At 42.6% G+C, this 27,211-nt stretch overlaps 1 protein-coding gene across 1 annotated transcript in view; it reads right to left on the reverse strand.

Moving 5' to 3' along the window:
- ACY1 (aminoacylase 1) overlaps positions 1–27,211 on the reverse strand; it is a 1,669,107-nt gene that overhangs the window by 945,928 nt on the left and 695,968 nt on the right. Inside the window, exon 10 of the mRNA XM_044078190.1 lies at positions 190–279. Within this exon, the coding sequence (XP_043934125.1) occupies positions 190–279 (90 nt within the window). The remainder of the gene's footprint in view (positions 1–189; positions 280–27,211) is intronic.

A 27,211-nucleotide genomic window follows, 5' to 3' on the forward strand; every position in this document is an offset into this window, starting at 1 on the left:
GCTACCTACAGGCAGATAACCCAAATGTGATGACTGCAACAGTGAAACACGAACATCTCCCTCTTGAAAACTTGATTTTCTCCAACAGCCTGAACATCTGGATTGTTTGCCATAGCTTAGGATTTTATAAAAGGATCTGTCATAATGACAATATTTCGTGCTTCATTTAAAGCACAACAAAGTACTCACCTTCATCTAAAGCAAATCCAATGTTAAGGGCCTTAAATTCCGGTCGTCCAACAAATAATTCCATTCCATCAGCTCCACCAACTTCCTCATCTAGACAATGGTACACAATAAATAATTAAATATAGGCTTATCCTCAACTACGCACATGTAAAAATCCACAAATGTGGGGACAACAATGTAATAAAATATTACTAAATTACATAGATATGTGACATACTACCAATATTTATTCATAAGACCAATTACACATAAAAACAGTTACTACTAGCTGTCATCTGAGGTACGTTAAAAAGCACTCTTATCTACACGCAGTAAACTAAAGCAAATTCTACACTGTTTTAAACATGGCCTACTCTACTTTGTTTATATACTACTCAAAGTATCTACACTGAATGATGATGAAGTACTTATTAAAAATCAAAGCGTTATCAGTTTCTGTCCTAAAAGGAATATCCAAAGTCATACCTCTCAAGTGTACCTCATTTGGGGTTTTAAAAAGTTCATGTTCCTCGAACTTCCTCAAAGTTCCACATTGAAAGAGTCTGACACCCATTCAGTGTTAGGAATTTTTTTTAAGTGAAATCCGTGGTAAGTAGAAGTTAATCAAATTAATTAATTAAAGGATCTTCCTTATGAGTAAAACCAGCATATTTTAACCATCCTATGACCTTCCTAGTTGAAGCTGTTAATAAGCCATTAGTATGTGTTCCACATTTTGCCCATTTGTTCCACATTATGAAGGCGAGTGTTCCTCATTTTGGAGATGGAAGGTTGAGAGCTATGTCCAAAGTACTTGGCAAGTGTTTTCTCTTATCCTAATCAGGTGGAATCTATTTTTGTCATGTGTCTGCTCTTCCTAGATTTTCTTGTCACATGTCTGTGTTACTAGGCAAAATTTAGAAGCACAATTCAAAATTCCTTTAGAAGTGACAGTTTGCCATTGCATCGGCATGACTCCACAACTTTTCTATTGAATACCGCCACACTTATTGTATGATGCTAGGCTATCCACAGACCCTTCCAAGCTATTGTTTTAAATACTGTGAGAAATGTAGATGCTTTCCTTTGAACCAGTCCCATAAAGTAAGCAAAACAAATTCACTGCAACTGCCACCCTGCCAGTATTTTTGTATCCAACACTGAATCTGAATATGTGCCTCCAGATTGTTTAAGAGGGAAAAATAAATTCTAGTCTGTTTTAAGGCTTTTACTACATGTAACTGACAATATTAAGAGAGATTCCACAATGAACAGGCATGACATCCTATGTGATCTTGGCCTTGTCAATCTTGTCCAACAGGGAGTTGCTAATAAGCCAGAAATCAGTTCTATAAGCTGACCCAGACTAGAGCCCACAACAGGTAAACTTCTTATAGAGGTGCAAAGCTCACCAGACACCCACTAACAGAAATTCTCGCTTCCACATTTTGAAAAATTCATTATGCTTTACCAGCCAAGGCTTCCCTGTGGGTAATTTGTCTTGACTAAAATTTAGGATTTCACTGTACCCCCCAACCCCATCCACCTCATCCACGTCACTGTCACGAGACAGCAGAAATGCTGAACACACTTTGTACTATTTTGGGCCCATTAATGGTCTGGAAAAAACAGCCTTAATGCCATTAAATCTAGAATGCCAGAGTTGCAAAACAGTAAGGGTACATATGGCATTACATGGGCCATATCCCTAAAATAATTTTTGGCATTCAACTTTATATTCCTTTCCCAAATATAAGTGCATGCAATTTAAACTCCCTCATGAAGGAATGCAATGAGAAAATTATCTCTTGGGTGCATGTAAAGTTACCCTTTAGTACATGCAAAGACACCCTTTTTAGCTCATATAGCTTCAATTAAGATGTTTATTTTGCCAAAAGTTTGGTTTATGTCCCACTGCATTCCAGGTTTGACCCATCATCCTTCAAAACAAAAACTGATGAAAGTTATTTTAGATTACATTTGGGACAGATCACACCCTAGACTTGCAAGAAAAAAATGACTGCCCACAAAATATATGGAGGACTCGGATTACCATATCTAATTAGGTATGTTAAGACTTCAGCCCTAACACTTTGGGTTGCTGCATGGACTAAATCTCACTTAAAGTTGTTCACAGCCAATGCATATCTATTATCTTCATAGCACACCACAGTACCACGGCAGTAGATGCTCTAATGGATTACCATTGCAGTAGCCTAAGCTATATGGGCTTACTTATCCTTCACCAGTGAGTTTCACAAAGCTTTGGGCACTTTCCAGGTACCCCCTTGCTAGGTGTGCATGGGGAGCTCCATATAAAAGCCAGGATAACCACTAAAACTTCAGAGCATTTCTGACAAGGAAGGAGGTAACAACCCTGAAAACATGTTCTAGGAAACAGAGAGAACTATATATACAGAAGGGTGAAAATTACCACACCCTGGCAACACAAAGGAATAACAGCAGGGAAAGGGGGATGGAGGAAGGGACAGCTACTGCAACAGTGATCTACTGGAATATCTACTGTTATAATAAGTTTATAAGTTTAATAGCACAACTGTACTATGTTCATCTGTGTATCACCTGTGCAACAGCCTAGCTATATGAGCAGATTACTGCAGCTTAAATAGGAAAAGAGGGAGGAGGGCAATACCCAAGACTCTAGAAGCCCCTGTAATATGGTCTTAGCAAAGCCTGCTCTGGAACTGGAAAAGGAATTCAGTTTGTAATGCTTGGAAAGGTAAATACAGATCTAGAATACTGCAAGCCCACCTCTGTCCAGAAAGCCACCAAAGAAGCCAATGCCCTTGTTGAATGAATTATATCTCTGTCTGGAAGTGGCTTATTGTGACAAATATAACAAAAATAATAACACGAGACAACCATCTAGAAATAGTCAATTTTGGTAATGCTTGTCCTTTCCTCTTATCTTCATAGCAGACAAACTGCTGGTCAGCTTTCCTGAAGTGTCACGTTTTGTCTGGGAAGTATCTGAGCCATTTGTGCATCTAAGAGCTAAGAATTCTCTTTCCCTTGTTCTTTGGTTTAGAAAAGAAAACTGGGAGATTAAAAGTCTGGACTAAAGTAAACTCTGAGATGACTTTAGGCATAAAGGTAGGATTTGTTCTCAAAGAAGCCTAGTCTTTGTGAAAAATGAGGTAGGGTTGACTCACTACAAGTGCTTATAATTCAGATACTGGCCTAGCAGAAATCAAAGCAATAAGTAACACTGTCATCCATATTAAGAACCTCAAATCAGCCTTGTGAGTTAGTTCAAATGGAAACTGAATAAGCTTCTCAAGTACAAAACTGAGATCCCACCTGTTTCCTAGGTGGGCAAATGTGTAAGATCTCTTTCAAAAACTGTTTTACTTGAACATTGTTAAAAGGGGTATTTAATGGCAGTCACACAGAAATGGCTGACAAATGTACCATGATAGAAGAGTACAGCAAACCACAGAACAGTAACTCACACAAATAATCAAAAACCATGGGTAACTGGATGTGACTACGATCCTGGCTCTTAGACTGGCACTAGCTAATGAACTGTGTTCATACGCAGTTGTTAGAGACTTTTGACAGCTGGAGAAAGAGTCTACAAAGAAAAAACAATCAACTAAATATGGAGAAATCTGAACACCATAAAGTCTGCAATAAGCAATGACTGGAGCTAGGCACTATGTGAATACCACAAGTGCAGTGGAGAGTCCAAAGGGTAAAACAGAAAACTGATAATGTAAGCCAGACAACAACTCCAAATAAATGCCTGAAGTACTTGGCAATACGAATGTGGTGATAGGTATCCTTTAGATCCAGCATTACCATGAAAGTTAGGCTTGGGATTAAAGTTACAAGATTTTGAAGTGATGACATCATAAAATTGGGAGTCCTAGCATGGAGCAGTTTAGTGCTAGTCTCTATAATCCTTCCGGTTTGGAAACTACAAAAATCCTTGAGTAATAGGAGATTGAAAATAAATGATTCTATCACTCCCTAACTAGCATGTTTTGCAGAATGGGAAGAAAGTGTGCAATCAAGTCCCCTGGGCAAGAGTGAGACCCTGTAAAGAAGGGAGGGGTTTCCAGCTTTAAGTGTGCCTCCACTGGGTTATACTTAGAACCCAAATGTCTGAAACTATCTGAAGCTAAAAGGGAAGATGGAGTCTGCAGGACATAGAGAGGCTGCCAGAATGGGGGGATGGTGAGGGCCTGAGCCAGCCAACAATCATGCTGACTGAACAAAAAGTTATGTAAGATGTGACATAGGCGCAAATGGATATGACAAGAAACAACTGTATTAAAGACTAACCTGCCAGTGTATACATGTAACATAAAAGTTGGCGGTAGACATTTAGCAAAAGAACAGTTATATATAAAATGTGGTAATAACAACTAAATAAGAAAATTATACTTTCTGTAATGTAAAACAAAAAAGCAAAAAAATAAAGACCAATAGCTCAACGTCCGCACATTTTAATGGTTAAAAACAACAAGGCTTTCGAGTCACAAGCTTTTTTTCAATGCATCATGACATCATGTAGATTCCATTTTTAAATATTCTGTAAAACTAACATGAAACTAAAAGAAAGGATAGGAGCGCACCTCTCTGAAGTACGTGGATGTATAGAAACAAATGCTCTTTATAAACATATGCCTGAAAAAGGATTTTACAGAATATTTATGCTAATACACGAGGAGGAGATATTATAAATGCAACTGAAATTGCTGAGTATAAATGGATTAACTATTTTAGATCTGATATGCCACCTGGTTTGAATTTTGCTAATAGCATAAAACCTGTTTTGAAAGCTAAATGCAATATATTACAGATCTGTGAAAAGTTTTAGAGTTGATTTTTTTTTTATTTATATAAGAAAAAGAAATTATGTACTTAACATAACGTTCCATGTGAGTTGTTCATCTCGCCTTCATTCTTACAGATGGGTTTGGAGCCGATCCTCGGCTGCGAGTTGGCCTACTACAAAGCTTGAGGTCTTCAGATAGCTCAAGGCCAAGTCTCTATCCCATGATGCACCTAGAGTTACCTCAGATCTTGTTTGCTGCATATAATAATACCATATGTCATTCTATCACTCCATAATAGAAAGCTGTAGAAGAGTTGAGCAACTAGGAAGAATCCAGCATCTCGGTCTTCAAAAATCCCTGGAGGGGGTACGATGGTGGGAAGTAAGAATGAAGGTGAGATGAACAACTCACATGGAATGTTATGGTAAGTACATAACTTATTTATGTAAAGCTGTTCTATCTCGCCGTTCATTCTTACAGATGGGTAGCATCCCAAGCACCATCTATCTCGGATGGCTCACAGGAGTATGTTTTTCAGGACAGTAGACCCAAAGGAGGCCCTGTCAACTTTGTAATGAGTGATAAAGGTATGAGGTCTTGACTAAGTGGCTGCTGCAGAAATGTTATCTATAGGAAGTTTGGCAGAAAAGGAAGAGGATGTAGACACTGCTCTGGTGGAGTGAGCCTTAATTTTATGTTGTAAGGGCATATTAGCAGCTGAATAAGCAAATGTGATACAATCAGATAACCACTTAGACAGAGTTGTTTTAGCCACTGGCATACCTTTCCTGGTGTCTGAAAAAGAAATGAAAAGCTGTTCAGATTTCCTAAATTCTTTTGTTCTATTCAAGTAAAATCTGAGCTGTCTAGGAACATCAAGTTTGTGCAGCATATATTCTAAATTGTTGGGGTGATTGGGGAAGAAAACTGGCAGATCAATAATTTGATTAAGATTAGCTTCAGTGCAAACTTTAGGCAAAAAGGAGGGGTTAGTTCGAAGTGAGACTCTGTCAGCATGGAAAATCAAAAAAGGAGGCTTAATGGACAAGACTTGAAGCTCTGACACTCTGCGGGCAGAAGTGATAGCTACTAAAAAGATAGTCTTCCATTACAAAAAGTTGAGGTTACATGAGGAAGCTGGTTCAAATGGAGGGAGAATAATGTGAGAAAGCATAAAATTTAGATTCCATGGGGTATAGGGAGATTTCACAGGTGGTCTGAGATGAAAGGTCCCTTTGAGAAAGACCTTGGATAGTTTGTGTGACATAATGTTCAAGCCTTCAAATCCAAGGAGAAAATTAGAAATGGCAGCAAGCTGAACACAAACTGTTGCTGCTGCAGTTCCTTTGTTGGAGATCATGGTCAAGAACTCTAGCAGAGAGGCCATGGGGGGCTAGGTAGGGATCAATGTTGTTTTGAGAGGCCCATACAGAAAATTTTTTCCATTTGCTTAAGGTATAGCTGTCTCGTAGAGGATTTATGAGAGGATATAAGAATTTGCTTTGTCTCAATAGAAAGTTTATGGAACCTGGCTATGATGGGAATTGGAGCAGCCAAGCTGTCAGTTTCAGGTACTGAAGAAAGGGATGAAGTTCCCCCGACGAGTGAGTCAAAAGATCTGGAACTGGGTCCAGAATCCAAGGGTCCTCCAAAAGATGAAGTCGAAGGAAGGGGAACCAAATCTGATGAGGCCAATGAGGGGCTATTAGAATGATGGTCCTTCCTAGGGCTTTTGCTTTCTATAGTACCTTGGGTATCAACGGGCTTGGTGGGAATGAATAGAGGAGACCCGGAGGCCAGTCGTGTACGAGTGCGTCCCTTGGGGCTTCTCCCGGAGGGGGAATCAGGACAAAGTAGCTTCTCCATTTCGTGTTCATGTGACTGGTGAAAAGGTCACAGCAAGGCTGACCTCACCTGTGGAATATCCTGTCCGCTATTTCTTTCTTGAGGGACCACTTGTGAGACAACAAAATTGCTCTGCTCAGCTTGTCTGCTATCACATTGGATTTCCCCGTGATGTGTGTTGCTAACAGAAAGCGCTGGGAGGATATAGCCTACTGCCATACTCTTAGGGCCTCGCAACAAAGGGGTTAGGACCTGGTTCCTCCTTGTTTGTTCAAGTACCAGACCACTGACATGTTGGCTGTCTAAATCGCAATTGTATCCAGAGAAAGAGAATCCTGGAAGTACTGCAACGCTAAAAGTACTGCTCTCATCTCTAGGACACTGACATGCAGATGTGTCTCTTGATCGGTCCATGTGTCTTGGGCTGTTCTTCACTGAAAAAGCCCCCCCCACCTTATCAGGGAAGCGTCCATGGTCACTGTGGCCACTGGTGGGGGTAGGACAAAAGGACAACCTATTGTGACACGAAGACAGGTCAACCACCACTGAAGATCCTTTTTGCATGAGTTCATGATCAATATAAGATGAGATATTGGGAGCTCTTGGTAAAACCAATGAGTAAACAGCAGCCATTGCAGAATTCACGCGTGCATGTGACCCAGAGGTATGGCCAATATTACAGCTGCCATCATGCCTAACAATTTTAGTACTTCTGATGCTGCAGCCTTGTTTTTGGATATCAAATTGTGGACCTGCTGACGGAGTAGTAAGACTCTTTCTACTGGAAGTCTCAGAGTGGTGGTGGTGCTGTCCAATTCTGCTCCGATAAAAATGGTATGCTGCGATGGTGACAAGGCAGATTTTCCTGAGTTTATTGTAATGCCCAGCTGATTGCAGAGTGAAAGAGTGGTGCCCCTGGCTTGAATGAGTTGATGCCTGGTGGTGGCAGTGAGGAGCTAATTGTCTAGGTATGGAAATACCTGGTATCCTAAATGTCTCAAGTGAGCCGTGACCACTGCCACACATTTGGTGAACACTCTGGGGGCTGTAGTGAGACCAAAGGGCAGTGCTCGAAACTGGTAATGATTGGCTCCCAGCCGAAAGCACAGATGATCCCTGGATGGTCTGGTCATTTTTATATGGTAGTACACATCCTGGAGATCTATCGAGCACATCCAATTGTCTTTCCCTAAAAAGGGGAGTATCGACTGAAGCGTGACCATCTGAAACTTCTATTTCTTGACAGATCTGTTTAGTCTGATGAGGTCCAATATAGGTCTCCAGTCCCCTGTCTTTTTTGGAACTAAAGAGAATCTTGAGTAAGTTCCGGATCCTATCTGGTCTGCTGGGACTGGTTGTATGACTCTTTTTGTTAGCAATGATTGGACCTCTATTGTTGCCTGTTCCCTGTAACGGGGTAGAACGTCCGGGATTTTTCTTGTTAGTGGAAGGGGTGTGGCAAAAGGAATGAAATATCCTCTGGAAATGATACTTTGTACCCAGTTGTCGTTTGTTATTTTTGAACCAGGCATCTGGATACAAAGATAAGCAACCCCCGACTGCCTCCAGAGTAGGACAGTTGGGCCTCCTTTCAGGAGAGCTGGTAAGGCTTCCCAAAGAAGTGATCTCTGTCGCCCTGGTTTTGCGGACCCCCTCTGCTGTGAGGGTGGTGTCTTCCTCTGCCCCTGATGGGGGATTCACCACGTGTGTCCTGAAAGGCTCCTTGGGCTTTTCGGAACCGCATCTTCCCTCCCCCTTGACCCTTGGGGTAGGGTCTGGTAGGGGTGGAAAAACAGACTCCGACAGCAGACAGAATCTTTCCTTCCTGCTCACACCTGGTCAAAGTTTCCTTAACTCTGGGCCTGAAAAGAGACGAGCCATCAAAAGTGGTATTTACAAAGGAAGACTTAAAGGGCTCCGCGAAGGAACACAAGTGCATTCAGGAGTGTCTCCTAAGAGCAATTCCTGTAACTGCTGCCCTGCTCATTCCATCAGCTGCATACAAAATGAGGGACATGGACGAGTTAACTATGGAGATGAGGGTAGCAAGCTGGGAGGCAACTTTATCTGAAGCTCCTGCAGCTACTGTACCCTGAAGAGCATCTCCCAACTCTTTAAGGAGATCTCTTTGCAGTGTAGTAAAATGGGTTAGATAATTGAGCGGACGGAGTGCAAAGGTCGCTGAACTGTAAGTGCGCTTCCCACATCTATCCATGATCCTAGAATCTCTGTTAGCAGGATGGATAGAAGAGGAACTTTCTGAAATTTCCTTTTTGGTCGCTGCCACCACCACCATGGCATCAACTGGCACACCCTTGGTCAGAAAAGATTTGTCCTGGGGAGCAGAGATAAATTTATTAGACCTCCTGGGGACAGGCTCCATGGTGTCCAGAAACTCCCACACCCTATGTGAGACAAGCTGCATAAGCTCATCGAAGGGCGGCGACACCCAAGAGGTGGAGGGCTGACACCCGAAAGCCTTCAGGAGAACCAATTCGTGTTCAGTAGGGTTGGTGGACTGCCAGTCACCCCTCTGCCTAAGGATTTCTAATATCTTAGCAAATGAGATATCCTCAGAGGGGGACCGTGGGGACCCTTCTGATTCATCCAAGTTGGTATCAGATGTCAGGGACTCCTGTGGGGGAGTCTAGATGCTTCTTCTTACAGATGCTCTTCCTGGGAACCTCATCAGTGGGGGCTTTTGGTGAGGTCTCGGAAGAGCAGGGGCCATGCAATGGGGCTTCCTGAGGCTCTGGGTCTCTACGCTTGGCAAGGATCTGTGAAGCAGAAGCAGACACAGGCGCTTTAGGAGAGGAGGTAGTCGGACCTGAAGTTGAAGATGTCTTAGGAGACATAACTCTCCTCATGACTTCGAAGGTACCTCTGCTCTGATGTGAAGGGACCGACGGATCCGAGGAAACCGTCGATACCCCCGGCACTGGGACAGTGGGCTCCGAGCCAGAGGTAGGAGCCGAGCTCATCCGAGCTAAAGCCCCGAGAGGCAGAATAGGAACCGACAAGTCAGTCCGACTATCCTCCCCAGACCCAACCAGAGAGTGTCAGCTCCTAGATTCCTCAATTGGCGCCGAGAACATCAGAGTAAATGGAGCCGAAGACACTGGAGCAGGCGTCAACTCCGAAGGCTCCACGATCAACAAGTCCGACTCCTCTGGCGACGAAGGACCGGTATGGCTCGGAGGAGGAAGAGTAGTAGCTGGTAAGAGGTTCTTTGGTTCTGAAGACACTTGGGTCAGAACCGATAAGAATTTAGCAAAGGTCGGTGCCTGTAAAAGCTTCTGCACCACATGATCCACATCCAAATCAAAAAGGCTAATCCAAGACCGAGATGAGTGGATAGAAGGTGGTACAGACTGTAAGAGTGGAGACTTAGGCAGTTCGGATACCAGTTCCAAAACTGGGGACCGGCTCCGAAAAGATAAGAAGGTCGGCTCCGAGGTCTGTGGAACCAGCGTCGAAAACGTTTTAGATTTTTTACTGTCAGAAGTTTTGGAACACTTTGAGGGCTTACTGGATCCATCTTGGTCACTCAGAGCTTCTTGGAATGAAGGTTTAAGTAAACCTCTGTCGATCAATTTTCTCTTTCTCTCCTGGAGAACCCTAGAAGAGAAAGAATGACATATGGAGCAGCTTTCCTGGAGATGCAATGCTCCCAAACAATACACACAGTTTACATGATTGTCTGTGACAGACATTTTCTGCCCACATTTATGGCATTTTTTAAACCCTGATTTAGGGCGTTTGTCTTGCCGTCAGCCATACTAAAAAACACAATATCAAAAAAGGGTGCTGTAAAAATAGACACACCCAAACAATAATAATCAAACAAGCCCTTTAAAAACTATGGGCTAAACAATAGTCACACACACACACACACACACACACACACACACACACACACACACAAAAACTATCTCAACAGTAGATAGATAAATATATCAAAGTTGTGACAGAAAGTCACTATCTAAAGGCACACAACAATACTATACACTACTATTACACACACTAAAAACTAAGCTTTAACACTTACTATTTTAAAGCTGTGACTATCTAAGCACACACTATAATCTAAACTACTAATAAAAGATATAACTAGGCCTAAGAAAAACGAGGCTGAAAAATCTAAATAGCAATTTAAGAAAGAGGCACACCAAGGGAAGGGAAACTACACAAAAAAGCTGTAAGAGCTTATCTAAGAATCTAAAACTATTATTTAGAAAGAATTATCAATATTATGAAAAATATTTGAAGAAATAAGGATTTACTGGCCCGAGCTAGTGCGAACCTCCGATCTACTGCAGCAGCAAACTAGATTTGGGGTAACTCTAGGTGCATCATGGGATAGGGACTTGGACTCAAGCTATCTGAAGACCTCGAGTTTTGTAGTAGGCCGACTCGGTGCCGAGGATCGGCTCCGAACCCATCTGTAAGAATGAACGGTGAGATAGAAAGTACATTTGTGTACACTTACTTACCATAACTGTAGATGTTCGAGTGTATTCACTGTTGCAGTTATCACACTTGGGTTATCTGCCTGCAGGTAGCCCTCAGTCGGCCCGAATACCAGAGTCTTAGGATTTCTGCGTCGGATGCTGTCGCTTCTTCCAAGGCGTCAGGTCGTCAGGGCTATAAAAATCAGGCAGCAGGTGCCATTACATCAGTTTTTCTTGCCCAAAATGTTAGGAGCCCCCAGTAGGAAGCTAGTATATGGTGGGGAAAACACCACCAGTAAAAAGTAAATACCAATACCATTAGGAATAGCCATAGAGAGGAGAGATAGAGAAAACCAGGGGGCTGAAGGGAGGGAAACCAGGACTGCAACAGTGAATACACTTGTACATCTATATTTACGGTAAGTGTACACAACTTTACTACATTCTTCATGTTTCACTGTTGCAGTCATCACACTTGGAATGATTCCCAAAGCTGAGAAAGAGTGGAGGCAGTCAAGTAGAGTTAGGGCTGGCTAGTAGGCCTTGCAAGACTGCTGTAGCAAATCCTGTCCTGGATTTGGAAAAGATAGGTAAGTGGTAATGATTGGTGAAGGTGTGTACAGAACTCCAGGTTGCAGCTTCCAGAATGTCCCTGTTAGGGACTCCCCTGAGAAATGCTGTAGAGGTAGAAGTTGCCCTAGTGGAATGTGTTCTAACCACCTGAGGGGTTGGTTTTCCATGGTGCTTGTAGCAGAAAAGGATGCAGTGTGCTATCCATTTGGAAATGGTTTATTTTGAAATGGCCTTGCCCTCTGCCCCTGTTGCAAAGCTTACTAGCAGCTGGTCAGATTTTCTGAAAGGCTTAGTCCTATCAAGGTAGAACCTGAGCTGTCTGTGCATGTCCAAAGAGTGCAGGATCATTTCCCCTTTATTCTGGGGGTTAGAGAAGAAAGTTGACAAATGGATGGATTGGTTTAGAGCCACACTGTACACCACCTTAGGCATAAAGGAAGGGTTAGTCCTGAGGAAAACCTTGTCAGCACGGAAAATAATAAAGGGTTTCACAGCCATCAGTGCCTGTAACTCAGACACTCTTCTAGCTGAAGTGATGGCTAGAAGCAAGGCTGTTTTCCAAGAGAGGAATTTTAACTCTGCTGAAGCAGCAGGTTCAACAGGGGGAAGCGTGAGCTTTTCCAGTACAAAGTTAAGGTCCCAAGCAGGGGTGGGTGCTCTCCTTAGAGGCCTTAAGTTGTTAGCCCCTCTCAGGAACTGTTTGATGAGAGGGTGAGAAAAGAGAGGTAGCACAGTATTGTAATGAGCTGAAATGGCAGAGGCATGAATCTTAATGGAGGAGAAGGATAGGCCTATGTGGAGTAGCTCTCTAGGTGATCCAAGATTAGAGGTAAGGAGGGCACTGCTGTGTCCTTTCCTTTAGACTGAATCCAAGAACAATATCTTTTCCACTTTTCAGCATAGGATTTCCTTGTACTAAGCCTTCTGGTTTCAAGAATGATGTCCAGCACCTGTTTGCTTAGGGTTGCTAGTGGAGTATTCAAGGAATAAGCCAGGCTGCAAGATTTAGGGTTTGCAACTGTGGATGCATAATCTGCCCCTCCTGCTGTGACAGCAGGGTAGGGGACTGGTGTAGGTGCCAGGGTGGCACCGTTGTCGGGCTGCACAGGAGTGGGTACCAGTGCTGGCGTGGCCAGTCTGGGGCAATCAGAATTGTCCTTGACCTGTCTTGTTTTATCTTGAGTAGTATTCTTGAGAGAAGGGGCAGAGGGGGAAAGGCATAGACTGAGAGGTATTCCCATTGAAAGGATAGGGCATCCACATTCCAAGCCCTGCTGTGAGGGTTCCTGATGCAGAATTTGCTTAACTGGTGGTTATCGAGAGAGGTAAAAAGATCCACCACTGGGGTCTCCACCTCTGGATCAGAAGGTTGAAGGTGCCGGGCTCCAATTTTCACTCCTGTGGGTCAAGGAGATTTCTGCTTAAGTCATCTGCCAGTGAATTTTGTTTGCCTGGCAAGAATTGAGCTTGTAGATGGACTTGGGTGTCCAAAGCAGTGTTCCACAGGGCCATTGCTAACCTGCAGAGTGGGTAAGAATGGGTTCTCCCCTGCTTGTTTATGTACCACATAACTGTGATGTTGTCTGTTTTTATCAGCAGTTGTCCTGGAAGGATTAGGTATCTGAAAGTTGTCAGAGCATTCTGTACAGCTAGCATCTCTTTTTGACTGATGTGCAGGATAATTCGCCTTGGGCTCCAGTGGCCCTGAATGCATTTGCCAGCCATGTGAGCCCCCCCATGCATAATCTGATGCGTCTGTGGTCAGGGTTTGGGCAGTGTGGGGTTGAGTAAAATGCAGTCCCTTGTTCTGGTTGCATGTTTCTGCCCACCAAAGGAACTCTGCCCTAAGGCAAGGGATGATAGGAATGACTGTTTCCAGGTCCTGAGAATGCTGGCACCAAAGGCTTTTTAAGTACCACTGAAGTTTCCACATATGCAGTCTTGCATATGGAATTAGCAGAATACATGAGGCCATGAACCCTACGGCTTGCAGTATTTTTTTTTTTTTTTGCAGATAGCTGGGTTCTGGTGCCTATTTGTTTGAAGTAGTTTGTCAGACAGACCTGTTTTTCTGAAGTAAAAAATGCCATCTGGGAAGTTGTGTCCAAGTTTGCTCCCATGAATACAATCTTTTGACTGGGTACTAGTCATGATTTCTTTTCGTTGATGGTGTACCCCAATGAAGTGAGAAGGCTTTTTACAAATGCCAGGTGCTGAAGCAGCAATTACTGACTGTCCGCCTGAATCAGGAAGTCGTCCAAGTATGGGTAAATTTGGATATTTCTCTGCCTGCAGTATGCAATGGCTGGAGCTAGGCATTTTATGAATACTCTGGGCGCAGTAGATAAGCCAAAGGGAAGTGCAGAGAACTGATAATGCATAGATCCTGCCCTGAAATGCAAATATTTCCTGCATGGCTCCTTTATGGGGATGTGCAGATAAGCGTCTTTTAAGTCTAGGGTGACTAACCAGGCATCCTTAGCTAGCATACGGAGAAGTTGTTGCAGGGTAAGCATCTTGAATTTTGGGACCACCAGGAAGGTGTTGAGAACTGAAAGATCCAGGATTGGGCGCCAAGAGCCCCCTTTCCTGAGTACCAGGAATAGTCTGGAGTAGAAATCCTGACCCCTTTGTTCTACTGGAACAGGCTGAATAGCTCTGATACTGAGCAGGGAAATTACTTGGTTTTGAGCCTCTACCCACTGGTTTGGAGGAAGGTCTGGAAACCCGCTTGGGGTTGGCAGTGAATGGAAATAAAATTTGCACCCCTGGGATACAATGTTAAGGATCCATCCGTCCTGAGTGATGGACATCCAGTTTTTTGCATGAAGGGCAAGTTTTCCTTCTAGGGGCACAAGCAATTGGGCAGGGCTGAGAAGTAGAGATGAGAAGTCATTGTGAACTTTTTCCATAGGGAGGTGGCTTACCATTCCCTGTTTTAGGGGTGGGGCACTCCAATTGCTTAGACCTCTGCATACCCTGAGACTGTAGTCTGGGTGGTCTGTTTCCACTGGGTCTTGTTTGGGAAGGCCTGGAGGGGGCTGGAAAGGCCCAGTGTTTTGAAGGGCAATGCCTACTAAATCTAGGTGGTTGCACTTGTAAGAATTCTTTAACAGTTTGCATAGATTTAACTTTTTCTTCCATCTTTTTAAGAACTTCTTCTGCTTTGGTGCCAGACAAACAGTCCTTATTTAAAGGTGTGTCTAGTAATTTGGATTTGACATGATCTGGCAAGGTCTGCTCCTTCAGCCAAGCATGTCTTCTCAGTACAGAGCCAGTGACTGCAGCCCTGCAAGATGCTTCTGGGGCATCAAAACCACACTGCAAAGTATGCTTACTAACTTGGTTTGCAGAATGCATAAGCTCTTGCAAATCTTTATTTTCTGCACAATCTGGAAATATTACCATTTTTTGTTTCATTAGTTCTATAATATGTTGCTGGTACTTCAGCATGTGAAACTGGCAATTCAATGCCCTAATAGCAAGAGATGCAGAGGCATATACCTTCTTACCCCATCTGTCTAAAGCCCTGGAATCCCTGTCCGAAGGGTAGGATTTTTGGCTGTAGTAGCCTTAACACCTTTAGGTCCTTGGGAAATGACCTCTGGATCAGCAGTAGGATTCCTGAAAAGAAACTTGTGTGAATCAGACACTCTGTAATACCTGTTAGGTTTACTAGGAGCCAGAGGTAAGGTGCCTGGAGTAAGACTTGATTCCATGAAAACATCATCCTGGACAGGGGGTATAGCTAAAGGCCTGTTCTGAGGCAACTCAAAAAATTCTCTGAGTCTCTTTTTGGACTGAAGACAGTCTTGGCATTCCCAATGGAAATGCTATCTTAAAGTATGCAAGGTTTCACCAAATGAAAAATCCTCTGGAGGGCAGGCAGAGGGAATGGATTCCTCTGCATCTGAATCCTCATAGGCTGATAAGGACATGTCCTGATAATCAGAAAGGTCACAGTCATCGGACTCCTGGTCTGTAGAATCTGAAGGCAATTGAATTATTTGTCTCTTAGCAGGGGAAGGCTGGCTTCCCCTAATTACCGTAATAAGGTCTTCAGCCATTCTAAGGATTTGTTTTTGTGGTATGGGTGCCTGAGCATGTGCTTTGGTCATCAGTTTTCTAGGCATAGTGCATATTCTGGGCCTAGGAAACCCTGTAATTTTGGCTAAAAGTGAAGTCATCGGTTTGATTCGAACATCGGTAGGATGAAAAACACCCTCAGAAGCTGGTACCTTCACAGCAGCTCAGGACCCATCCAAGATAGAGACATCCACTGGTTCCATAGTCTAAGAAGCATCTCACGGCATACCGGATTCTGAATGGATCTCAGCAGAGGCCTGCAAATCCATAGAAGCGGGCATCAAAGGCTGAAAAGGTGCCTCACTGAGTATCGGCAGTTTTGGACCTATGCAGTCTGTCTCTGTCTTTATTCTTACGTTTTTTTTCAGAAGATCGGTAGTCAGATGGCTTACTGAAGCCATTTTGGAATACGGAGATCAAGAGCAAAAGAATTTAGCGACAAAGATAGCCTGATGATGAATGGTTCGGGCATTAAACAAGACACAAAACCGACAGTGAGGGACGTTGTGGTCTGGGCCTAAACAGGTGACGCAGTACGAATGAAAATCTCTGTGAGGTATTTGCTTTCCATAGGCAAGACAATTGTTATCTTTTTCTGACACTGGTTACAGAAAGAAAAAAGGATCCCCAACAGGGTACATAACTTCAGAAGACTTCAGGATTATCAACTCAAAAACGAAAATTTCAGGTAGCGGCCGACCTGCACTTGCGAACTGCTTCTGCTTCGGGCTCCTCCTCAGCAAGAAAGAGTGATGTAATGGTGACAGCTGCCAGTTTTTATACCCCTGATGACCTGATGTCATGGAAGAAGAAACAGCATCCAACACAGAAATACTAAGACTCTGGTATTCGGGCTGACTGAGGGCTACCTACACGCACATAACCCAAGCGTGATGACTGCAACAGTGAAACACGAAGAACATCAACTTCACATGATTAGTTTTTTATTAATATATAGAATGTAACTTTTAATGAAAGAAATTTTGTATTGATGTCATTTGTCATGTGTCTGCATTGTTTTAGTTCATTGGCTGGCTTACTATTTAAAAATGGAATCTCTACCTGATGTGGTGATGCACTAAAAAAAGAGTTTGTTACTCGAAATCTTTGCTGTTTTTGCCATTAAAGTGTGTGGACATTGAGCTATTGGTCTTTTATTTTTTTGCTTTTCATTGGAACCTTGGACCTGTGAGCTCTTTAGCTGAAGGAGATCAGTTTTTACTGCTTTTGGTAATGTCTTTCAATCTGAATGGTCTTACAGACAAATATAAAAAAGAAAGAGTAGTAAACTATATTAAAAAATGTAGAGTGCAAATAGCTATACTACAGGAGACATATCTGGAAAGAAATGAACATGTGAATTTGATAAAGGAAGTTTTCAGGATGGTTACTCAGCGGAATATCTGGGGCAAAGGAAAAGAGGAGTACTTAAATTAACTGTAAGAGGAGCTCCATTAGTGACAGAAGAGGAAAAAAGGTAATAATGGAAGATACACAGTACTAAGGGGCTACTGGCTAGGGAGGAGGATTACAATGGCATGCATTTGCATCTCCCTAAAACTGCTATAATGGAGCCTAAGAAAAATCTGGGAGAAATAATCAGCTTTCATCAAGGAATATTACTTATAGGTGGAGACTGGAATTTGGTTTGCAACAGTGATGATGTGTCTGGGGGGCCAAAAACGGAACATATAACAAAGGAGGGCAGTTTTTTGAAGAAATTTATGAAAATGCTTGGCATGTAAGATGTGAATTTAGTACTAGGAGTTTGGAGTGAACTTACTACATATTACTCACCGAGATGCATAAACTGGGCTAGGATAGATAGATTTTATATCTCACAGGAACATGTGCATTTACTTGAAGGTCTTGAAACATACCCAATAACTACTTCAGATCATGCACCAATAATAACTAAAATAAAAATGGAAGATAATGAAATAAAAATAAGTCACTGGCGCTTTCCCACTTATCGGTTGAAAAGAGAGGAATTTATGGAATGGGTTGTGGAATTAATTCAGGAGCTGCTAGAGAAGATAGAATTATCTTCTGAAAACATAGCTAAGGAGTGGGATAAAACTACAGTGCATTTTAAAACTAGGATGAAAATAAAAGATAGGGAGGTATAGTGAAATAGTAACATGAATTATTTAGAGGGACTGACAAATAGGTTCATAGGTAGGTACTAGGCTATTGGCCCTAGGGCCTATATAAGCCTAGCCAAACGGTACCCTGGCTTTTGCCACCAAAGAAAATTATTTTCCTGTGCCCCTGTCAAGCAGGGCCACAGAAGTGATCCCCAGGGTGAATTTCCTATCTCCCATCCAATCACCAAGATTTTTCTTGAAGAGTGCTATTGAGGAGCTTTGTCTGATATAGATAGGTAGTTTGTTCCAGAGTATGGGAAGTCTCCGGGACAGGAATCTATCCCTCCAGCATGTTCTGTTTATTGTGATGACAAGGTTTAGCTCCCTAGAGCGTGTAGTTCGGAGGGATTGTGATTTCTTTAAGTGGAGCACTTCCAACAGCTCTGGGTTTGACATAGCTTTGTATGTTAGGCAGAGATCGCCTCTGAGTAGGAGATATGCGACAGAGTAAAGCTGGAGTTTTTTGAGACGGCCTGCGTAGGGCATCTGTTTGAGGCCAGTAATCCTCTTTGTGAGATATTTCTGCAGCCTTTCCAGTTGTTGTAGATGTCTTGTGAGGTACATACCAAAAGGGGCATTGTTCTCTATAATGGGTCTAATAAGTGATGAGTAGAGGGGAACAATGACCTCTTTTTTCCTGGATGAGAAACATTTTGTGATGAGGTGTGCCATGTAGAAGGATTTCCTGACTAGTGTGGCGATGTGATTATCAAAGGAGAGACTACGGTCCACCTGTGTCCCAAGGTTTCTTATCACACTTTCGGTGTTAAGTAGACTACTGCCTATGTGGTAGTTCATGGGTACAGAGTTTTTACCAAAAGGGATGACAATGCACTTTTTGGCATTGAGCTTGAGGCCATGGCTTTGATGCCAGGCATCTGTCTCAGTGAGGCCCTTTTGTAGGATGTCCACATCGTTAGGAATTTTGATTATGGCTCCTAGTCTGCAGTCATCTGCGAACTTTGTTAGCCAAAGACCTTCTGTGTTAGTCTGTACTTCAGAGAAGTAGATACCAAACAGGAGAGGACCCAGGACTGAACCCTATAGTACTCCACTTGTCACTGGTCTGAAGCTGGATTTAGAGTCTGCTACTTTCACAGTGTGGGTTCTGTCAGTGAGCCAGTTGGCAACCCATCTTGTGTTATAGGGATTTACACCTAGTTTAGTGAGTTTATCTATAATTCCAGAGTGGGGAATGGTGTTGAAAGCCTTGGCGAGATCTAGATAGGCTGTGTGAACCACCTTACCCTCATCTACGGCTTTGGTGACCGCTTCAAAGAAGTCTATCAGGTTTAGGAGACATGATCTGCCTTTTACAAACCCGAACTGGGTAGGGTCCAGAGTTTGGAGATTACCAATGTCATTGTTTATAAGTTCCATGATTATACGTTCCATAGCCTTGCAGACCAGGCTCGTCCGGCTAATGGGGTGGTAGTTCCTGGGGTCCGTGGTGGCTCCCCCTTTGTGGAGTGGGATAACCATTGTTGTGCGCCATTCAGTGGGCACAAAGCCAAAAGTGACGCTATGACTGAACATGGTACTTAGGTGGGCTGCCAGTTCATGCTATAGTTCGTGAAGAACGCAGCCTCGGATTTTGTCAGGTCCCATGGATGCTGTGTTCTTAGCTTTGGAGTGTGTGTTTTTTACCTGTGCAGCTGTGATTACAGGAACTTTGCATTCTTCCAGTATAGAGATGGGCCCTTTAGGGGGTGAGAGAGGGGTAAAGTTAGCACTGAACCTATCTGCCAGGATGTTGGCAATATCACTTGGTTTTGTATATTTAGTGCCATTGTGCTGTAACACAGAGCAGATCTGAGTGTTGCCACTGAGATTCTTGACATAGCTATAGAATGCTTTGTGGTTGTTTTTAGAATCAGTGGCGATTTTGTTTTCGTATCTAGCTTTGGAGGATTTTATGAAGGATCTCAGCTTCTTACTGAGGCTGACCACGGAGTTCCTCCAATCATGGGATTTTACTCTTTTTTTGCAACAGTTTCTTTCTTCTGTTGTAGAGTTTGTTTATGGCAGGGGACCACCAGATGGTTTTCTTTTTTTTGGAGGATAGCATCTTGGTTCTGTTAGGGATTGCACTATCCATGCACTCGTGTAAGTGCTTATAGGATTCAGCAGTTGTACCTCTATTGTCCGTCAGCATGGGTGTTGTGAAGTTTGCCACTTCTGTCTTAAGAAGCATGAAGTTGGCTTTGGAGAAATTTTTTACGGTGGTTTCCGTAATGAGGGGTGGGGGTGGGATGTGGATATCTAGGGTGATTACATTGTGGTAGGATCTGACCAATGAGGAATTGACCTCTGGTGTGGAACACCAGTTGCCCAGGTCTAGGATATTGCTGCCCACAGTGGGGGTGGGGATAAGTTGATCCAAGGCACTGGAATTTATGAATTCCAGAAAACGTTGAGCACAAGAGTTGGTACATGAGTAGTTTTCCCAGTTAATGGAGGGGTAGTTGAAATCGCCCATTATTAGGGTGTTAGGTTGTACCCTATTTTCCAGTGTATCAAGAAATGAGGAGTGGGAATCCTGGGGCATGGTGGGGGATCTGTAGCAAGCTACAATTTGGATTTCGGTCTTGCCCAGAGTTAGTTGCACTTGGATAATCTCGGATGCATTATGCTGAGCAACTAGCCTGGAGGTGTGGATATCCTTAATGAATATGGACACGCCTCCGCTTTTAGTATTTCGGTCCAGGTTAGGTGGCCGAAGGGTGTGGTATGAATTATAGCCTGGTAATGCACGGGTGCTCCCTGGAGCCTTGAACCAGGTCTCTGTCACTGCACAGATGTTGATGTTTTCCATTTTACGGAGTGCCTCAAGTGAGTGCATTTTGAGGTTTAGACTTCTAGCATTAAGTAGCATTACCTTCAGATTTTGCTTGCTTGTACCTGTTATGATGGTGAATTTGTCATTTGAACATTGCGTAAAAAAGGCACTATAGGGGTAGCAAGAGCCTTAGCCAGTATTCGGAATCCCGAGGGAGACAGGTGCAGGCCATCTCTGGCAAAGCATCGTGGTTTGTCGATCATGTCATCCCAGACAGACAAATACTGGATCCCCTTAAAATGACACCAGAAGCTTAGCCAATTGTTGAAGTCAATCATTTTGTCCTTGTACTGTGGTATCATTCTGGGTGATGGCAGGATGCTACTCAGGGCTAGGGTCATACCTGCTTGGGCTACAAGATCGGACAGCTCCTCCATGTCTCTTTTCATGTAGTCCAGAGAGGTATGTCTCAGGTCATGCACACCAACATGGGTAGGTTTTTAGTGAGAGCATCCGCAAATGTAGGTGCGTGTTTTGTGTTTCTATGTGTGTGTGTGTTTTGGTGGTGTAGGTTTTGAGGGACTATGTGATAAGTGTGGTGTGGTGCAAGGGTTTACCTTCTCCTCTTGACTGTCTAGTCCAGTCTTGGGTGAAGAGAGCTATGCTTCCAGTTTGGCTATATAAGTGCATCTCTCACAGGTTGTAGTGTTGGGTGGTAGGAGGGGAGGGTCGTCTGTGTACATGAGGCAATTGCTGCATTGCCCCAAGATGCCCAGATTCATCAGGTAGACAGGAAAAAACACCGGGAGCTGAGACATGCCTGGATAAATACTTATTTATTAAGTACTAAAAACTGTTTTCCTCTAGACAAGTGAGTAAAGTTGAGTGCTGTAGTAATTTGTAGCTTATTTAGTGCTTACAATGAGTTCTGAACAAGTGCTGAGCTCAAAGAAACAGATTTGAGTGCTGAAACTAGATCATTGGCTTGTTCTAAGAAACAAAATGTTAAGGTATTATAAAATATGGGGGATCTCTTAGAACAAGAAAAGGAGCAACTGCAGAATGCTAAACAGAAAATAAGGGATTACCTCCATAATATGCACGAGTTTAGAAATATTGCTGTTAAGTAACTGTTTTTTGATAGTAATTCTAGAGCACAAAAACTTTTAGCATAACAACTCAGGCAACAGAAAGTGGAAAGGGCGGTTAGCAAGCTCACGGAACCTATAACAAGGAAGATAACAAGAGACCCTGTAAAAGTATTAGAAATATTTTGGAAATTGTATGAAAAGTTGTATAAAGCAGAGAAATATGGAAATCAAGAAAAGGTACTAATGGAAATGTTTATGGAAGAATTAAAAATGCCAAAATTAGAGGTAGATGAGGCTCTTTTCCTTTTTAATATTTGTCACCGTGTTGGATTTGGATGGGTGTTTGACCTTCATTGGGTCCAGAGTGCCTGGCTGGCTCTTTCGTTTCTGAGTTTGTTCATGTATTTTACTCAGCCTTTCCACTGGATTGCTTGGTTAGAGGTAGATGAGGCTCAATTACTGACAGGATAGGAAGGGATGAGATAAAAAGGGCTATGCATAACCAATCTACAGGAAAGTTTGGAAGTTAGGAGAGAAAAAAAAATGATAAAGATCTGGAAGATTTTAACAGTATTTTAAGAGGAGGAGAAGTTTCAGCATCCTGGAAGAAGGTGGTGGTAACGGTAATACCTAAAGAGGGTAAAGTTCCATCAGATGCAGCTTCACACAAGCCCATTTCAATACTAAACCATGATTATAAAGTGTTTATGTCTATAATGGCTAAAAGAATGGCAAAAGTGATACCAAAATTGATAGATATGGATCAGTGTGGTTTTGTGGTGGGGAGGCAAACATTTGGCAATATTAACAGAACACTTGATGATCCACAGGGAAGCAGAATGTAAGAAAGAACCACTTTTATTGGTGGGTCTTGATGAAGAGAAAGCACTTGACAGAGTAGACTGGGACTTCATGAGCAGGGCAATTTGAGCATTTACTTTCCCTGACACAATTATAATGCTGATTAGAAGAATATATGAGGGATTGGAGCCGCGAATTAAAGTGGGTGGGGTTCCTCTCCGATAATTTCTGCTTGAGTAGAGGAACCAGGCAGAGTTGTCTGCTTTCCCCTTTGTTGTTTGCATTATATTTAGAACCACTGGCAAAGAAAATAAGGGACTCAGAAATTCAAGGATATAATTGATATGGTAGTCAGGAAAAGCTGGCTCTGTTTGCAGATGATATTATTTCATACATGACAAAACCAGACAGGGACATTACAGTGTTGTGGAACATTTTAAGACAGTTTCAGATCTTCTCAGGATACAAAATTAATGAAGCTAAAACAAAGGCAACTGCGGTAAATTATGTATCCACACACAAATTGGTCCAAAAATATCCATACTTATGGGGACATGATAAAATGAAGTAATTAGGAGTATGGATTACAAATTACTCTGTGGGGGCAGCTAAGGATACGAAGATAATACAAAAATTGAAAAACTAGAAATCTTGTTATATGGACATGGATACTAAGATACAAGCCATTAAAATGTTTTTAGACCCTTTAGTCTTATACACTGGTCAGGCATATTTTTATCAACTGGAGGAGAAGTTGTGGATAGCTATTAAAAAAGAGTTGAAAGATTTTATCTAGGAAGGGAAAACAGCAAGGGTCAAGTGGGATAAACTGATTCCACCAATAGAACAAGGTGGACTATGATTACCTAATTTGAGGTGGTATTTTAGAGCAACACAGTTAAGGCTCTTATACACAGCACAAGCAGAAACCTATAATTCAAAGTGGAAAGGAATGATGCTGACACAAGGAGGAAGCTCAAAAAATAAGGAGAGATTGGGATGTTGGATGCAGACTCTTCAGGAGAACAACCAAAATCACACGGAGTATTATATTCATAAAATAGCAATGAGTATTCTAAGAAACAACCATGAGAATGGAGAAAAGAGATTTTACCGATAGGGATGACTGTGGTCAGGGATAAAGATAATAGGCAAAAGGGGGCTGGAAATTAATGGAGAAAACTGGCAAAGGAACCAAGGTATTGGGAGCAAGTAACTAGAAAGGGAAAGGTAATAGAAAGGGAAGAGGCCAATAAAGTATTTGGACTGCAGGTTAGAGATTGCCTTCCCTATCAAAGATTGATATCAGAGTGTAGGCAAAGAGAAAGAAACAGGGGGCTCTTAAATGAAATTGGAAATGGAAACTGTGGGAACAACATATGCATTTCTGCATTAGTAACTGTATTTAGAGCACAACCTAGAGTTGTTTACTGAATTTCCTGTTTGCACTTATTTTTAAAATAGTTTTTTTCTCAAAACTTGCATTTTATCTGTCTTTGGCCTAGCACTCTTGTGTGGGGTCATTTACTGCACTGTTATAACTTGTTGATACTTGTTAACCTCTGCTATCTCTGAAAAAACAAAAAAATCTTGCTTTTTTCCCACTTTTCTGAGATTTAAAAAAGTTCAGTTACAGGCTTGCTGTTCTGTGAGGCCATTTTTTGCTTGGGCTAAAGGAAAGTCTCTCTGTTGATCAGTGGCAGTGAAAAACATTGAGCAGCCTGCCTGCCCCTGTGGGAGTGGTTACTGACTTGAAACTGTAGTTTTATTGGCCATTCTGGGTCAATTCCAAAACTCCTTCATCTTCCTCTCTTGAAACTGTAGTTTTATTGGCCATTCTGGGTCAATTCCAAAACTCCTTCATCTTCCTCTCTTAAAACATGGTTGCCTCGTGGTTTTGGCATCTTTTCAGGCTTGTTGGCTGTTGGTGAAGCACCCACCAAGCGGAGAAAATGCTGAGAGAAGAAAGGAGCCACTTTTGAGACATTAAGTATTTTTCCTCTGTTTATTTGCTAAGTTTTTCTGCATAACCGTGAGCATTTTCTGGCTTGTTAAATTTGATTTCTGCATTAGTAACTGTATTTTGAGCACAACCTAGAGCTGTTTACTGAATTTCCTGTTTGCACTTATTTTTAAAATCGTTTTTTTCTCAAAACTTGCATTTTATCTGTCTTTGGCCTAGCACTCTTGTGTGGGGTCATTTACTGCACTGTTATAACTTGTTGATACTTGTTAACCTCTGCTATCTCTGAAAAAACAAACAAAAAAAAAAATCTTGCTTTTTTCCCACTTTTCTGAGATTTAAAAAAGTTCGGTTACAGGCTTGCTGTTCTTGAACTATTTGTAAGTTTCTGTGAGGCCATTTTTTGCTTGAGCTAAAGGAAAGTCTCTCTGTTGATCAGTGGCAGTGAAAAACATTGAGCAGCCTGCCTGCCCCTGTGGGAGTGGTTACTGACTTGAAACTGTAGTTTTATTGGCCATTTTGGGTCAATTCCAAAACTCCTTCATCTTCCTCTCTTAAAACCCTCTTTTGCGTGGTTTTGCGCGTTTTTGAGCATAGCGCAACAACGGCAGCCTAATTGGGTTTAAACTATTCCTGGCTCCACAAAGTCTGCTCTTCACTTTTTCCCTTAGAACTGCTCTATCTCTCAATTTAAACACCATATTCTCATTCTAAGGCCCTTCACTGGTCCAATTAAGTAATCCTACAAGTTAACACTATTAAACCATAAGCACTACTTACTCTTATACTCTCTATGATTACCCTGTCCTCTATTGGTCCGTCTTAAATTCAGTTTCCCTATTACTCTAGCATGTCCAAAGGTCAGTCAATGGTTTCCTCTCCAGTCCAGCTGGTGAATCTGGGAATTTTGAGGCAATGTTACAACTGTCTCAGGTACACGGACAACCCTCTCCTCCTCCAAACAGGTTCAAATATATGTGAGAGATGCAACTATTTAGCCAAACTGGAGGCTGAGCTCTCTCATCTCAAAACTGGTGTAACCAGTCAGGAGGAGAAGGTAACCTCACACAACACAATTCCAGTATCACATAGTCCTGCCACATCAGCAAACCAAACACATAAATACACAAAAACATACTCGGAGGCTCTAAATAAAAATCTACCTAAGCAACAGAGACCTCAAAAGCAGACATCCAAGCAAACGCTACCTCAAAACAAATCACACACAACACATAACCCACAAAGTCAGTGTGCCAAGCAGCCACAGCCCTTAAGGCTGAATAACACACCTGATACTCTTGTTATAGGTGACTCTATTGTCAGACACACTGACGTCCCGCTCACCAGGCTGAATAAAGAGAAGGTCACAGTGAGCTGCCTGTCTGGTGCTAGGATACGACACATAACGCAAGCACTCAGGTCACTCCAAAGCAAATACAAATATGACTCAGTCATTGTACATGCTGGTGTGAATGACCTGAGACGTACCTCCCTGGACTACATGAAAAGAGACATAGAGGAGCTCTCTGATCATGTAGCCCAGGCTGGTATGACCCTGACCTTGAGCAGCATCTTACCCTCACCTAGAATGATGCCACAGTACAAAGACAAAATGATCGATTTTAACAATTGGCTAAAATTTTGGTGTCATTCAAAGGGGATCCAGTGTCTGTCAGCCTGGGATGACATGCTCGACAAGCCACGTTGCTTCGCTAGGGACAGCTTGCACCTGTCATCACTGGGCTTTCGGGTATTGGCAAAGGCTCTTGCCACCCCCATAGTGCCTTTTTTAGGCAAGGCTCAAAAGTCAAACCCACCCCCATAGACAGCACAAGGAACAAGAAACTAAGGGTAATGCTGCTAAACGCCAGAAGTCTTAACCTCAATATGCACGCACTCGAAGCTCTCCTCAGTATGGAGAACATTGATATCTGTGCAGTGACAGAAACCTGGTTCAAGGCTCCAGAGAGCACCCCAGCACTACCAGGCTATACCTCATATCATGCTTTTCAGCCCCAAAACCCAGACCGAACCACAAAAGGAGGGGGAGTTTCCATATTTATCAGGGATATCCACACCTCCAGGTTAGTGGCATTACACGAAATATCGGAGACCATCCATGTGCAACTAACAGTGGGCAAGACTGCTTTTCAGTTTATAGCATCCTACAGACCAACCTCTCAAAGTCAGGAATCCCATTCAGCTTTCCTGAAAACATTGGAGAACATGAACAATCTCTCCGATCACCATTATATTGGGCGACTTCAACTACCCAAACATTGACTAGAAGCACTACTCAAGCCCCAGCACTTTAGGCCAAAGATTCCTGGAAATTATAAACTCAAATGCTATGGAACAACTAGTCACCACTCCCACAAGAGGGGACAACATACTAGACCTGATCATTACCAACATGGGGACTCTATGCTCCACACCAGAAGTATATCCCTCATTGGTAAGATCAGACCATAAATTAATTTCACTGGATGTCCACATCCTGAC

Source organism: Protopterus annectens, chromosome 7.part0 (genome assembly GCF_019279795.1).
Source record: "Protopterus annectens isolate FY-2018-M chromosome 7.part0, PAN1.0, whole genome shotgun sequence".
Classification (NCBI taxonomy): Eukaryota; Metazoa; Chordata; order Ceratodontiformes; family Protopteridae; genus Protopterus; species Protopterus annectens.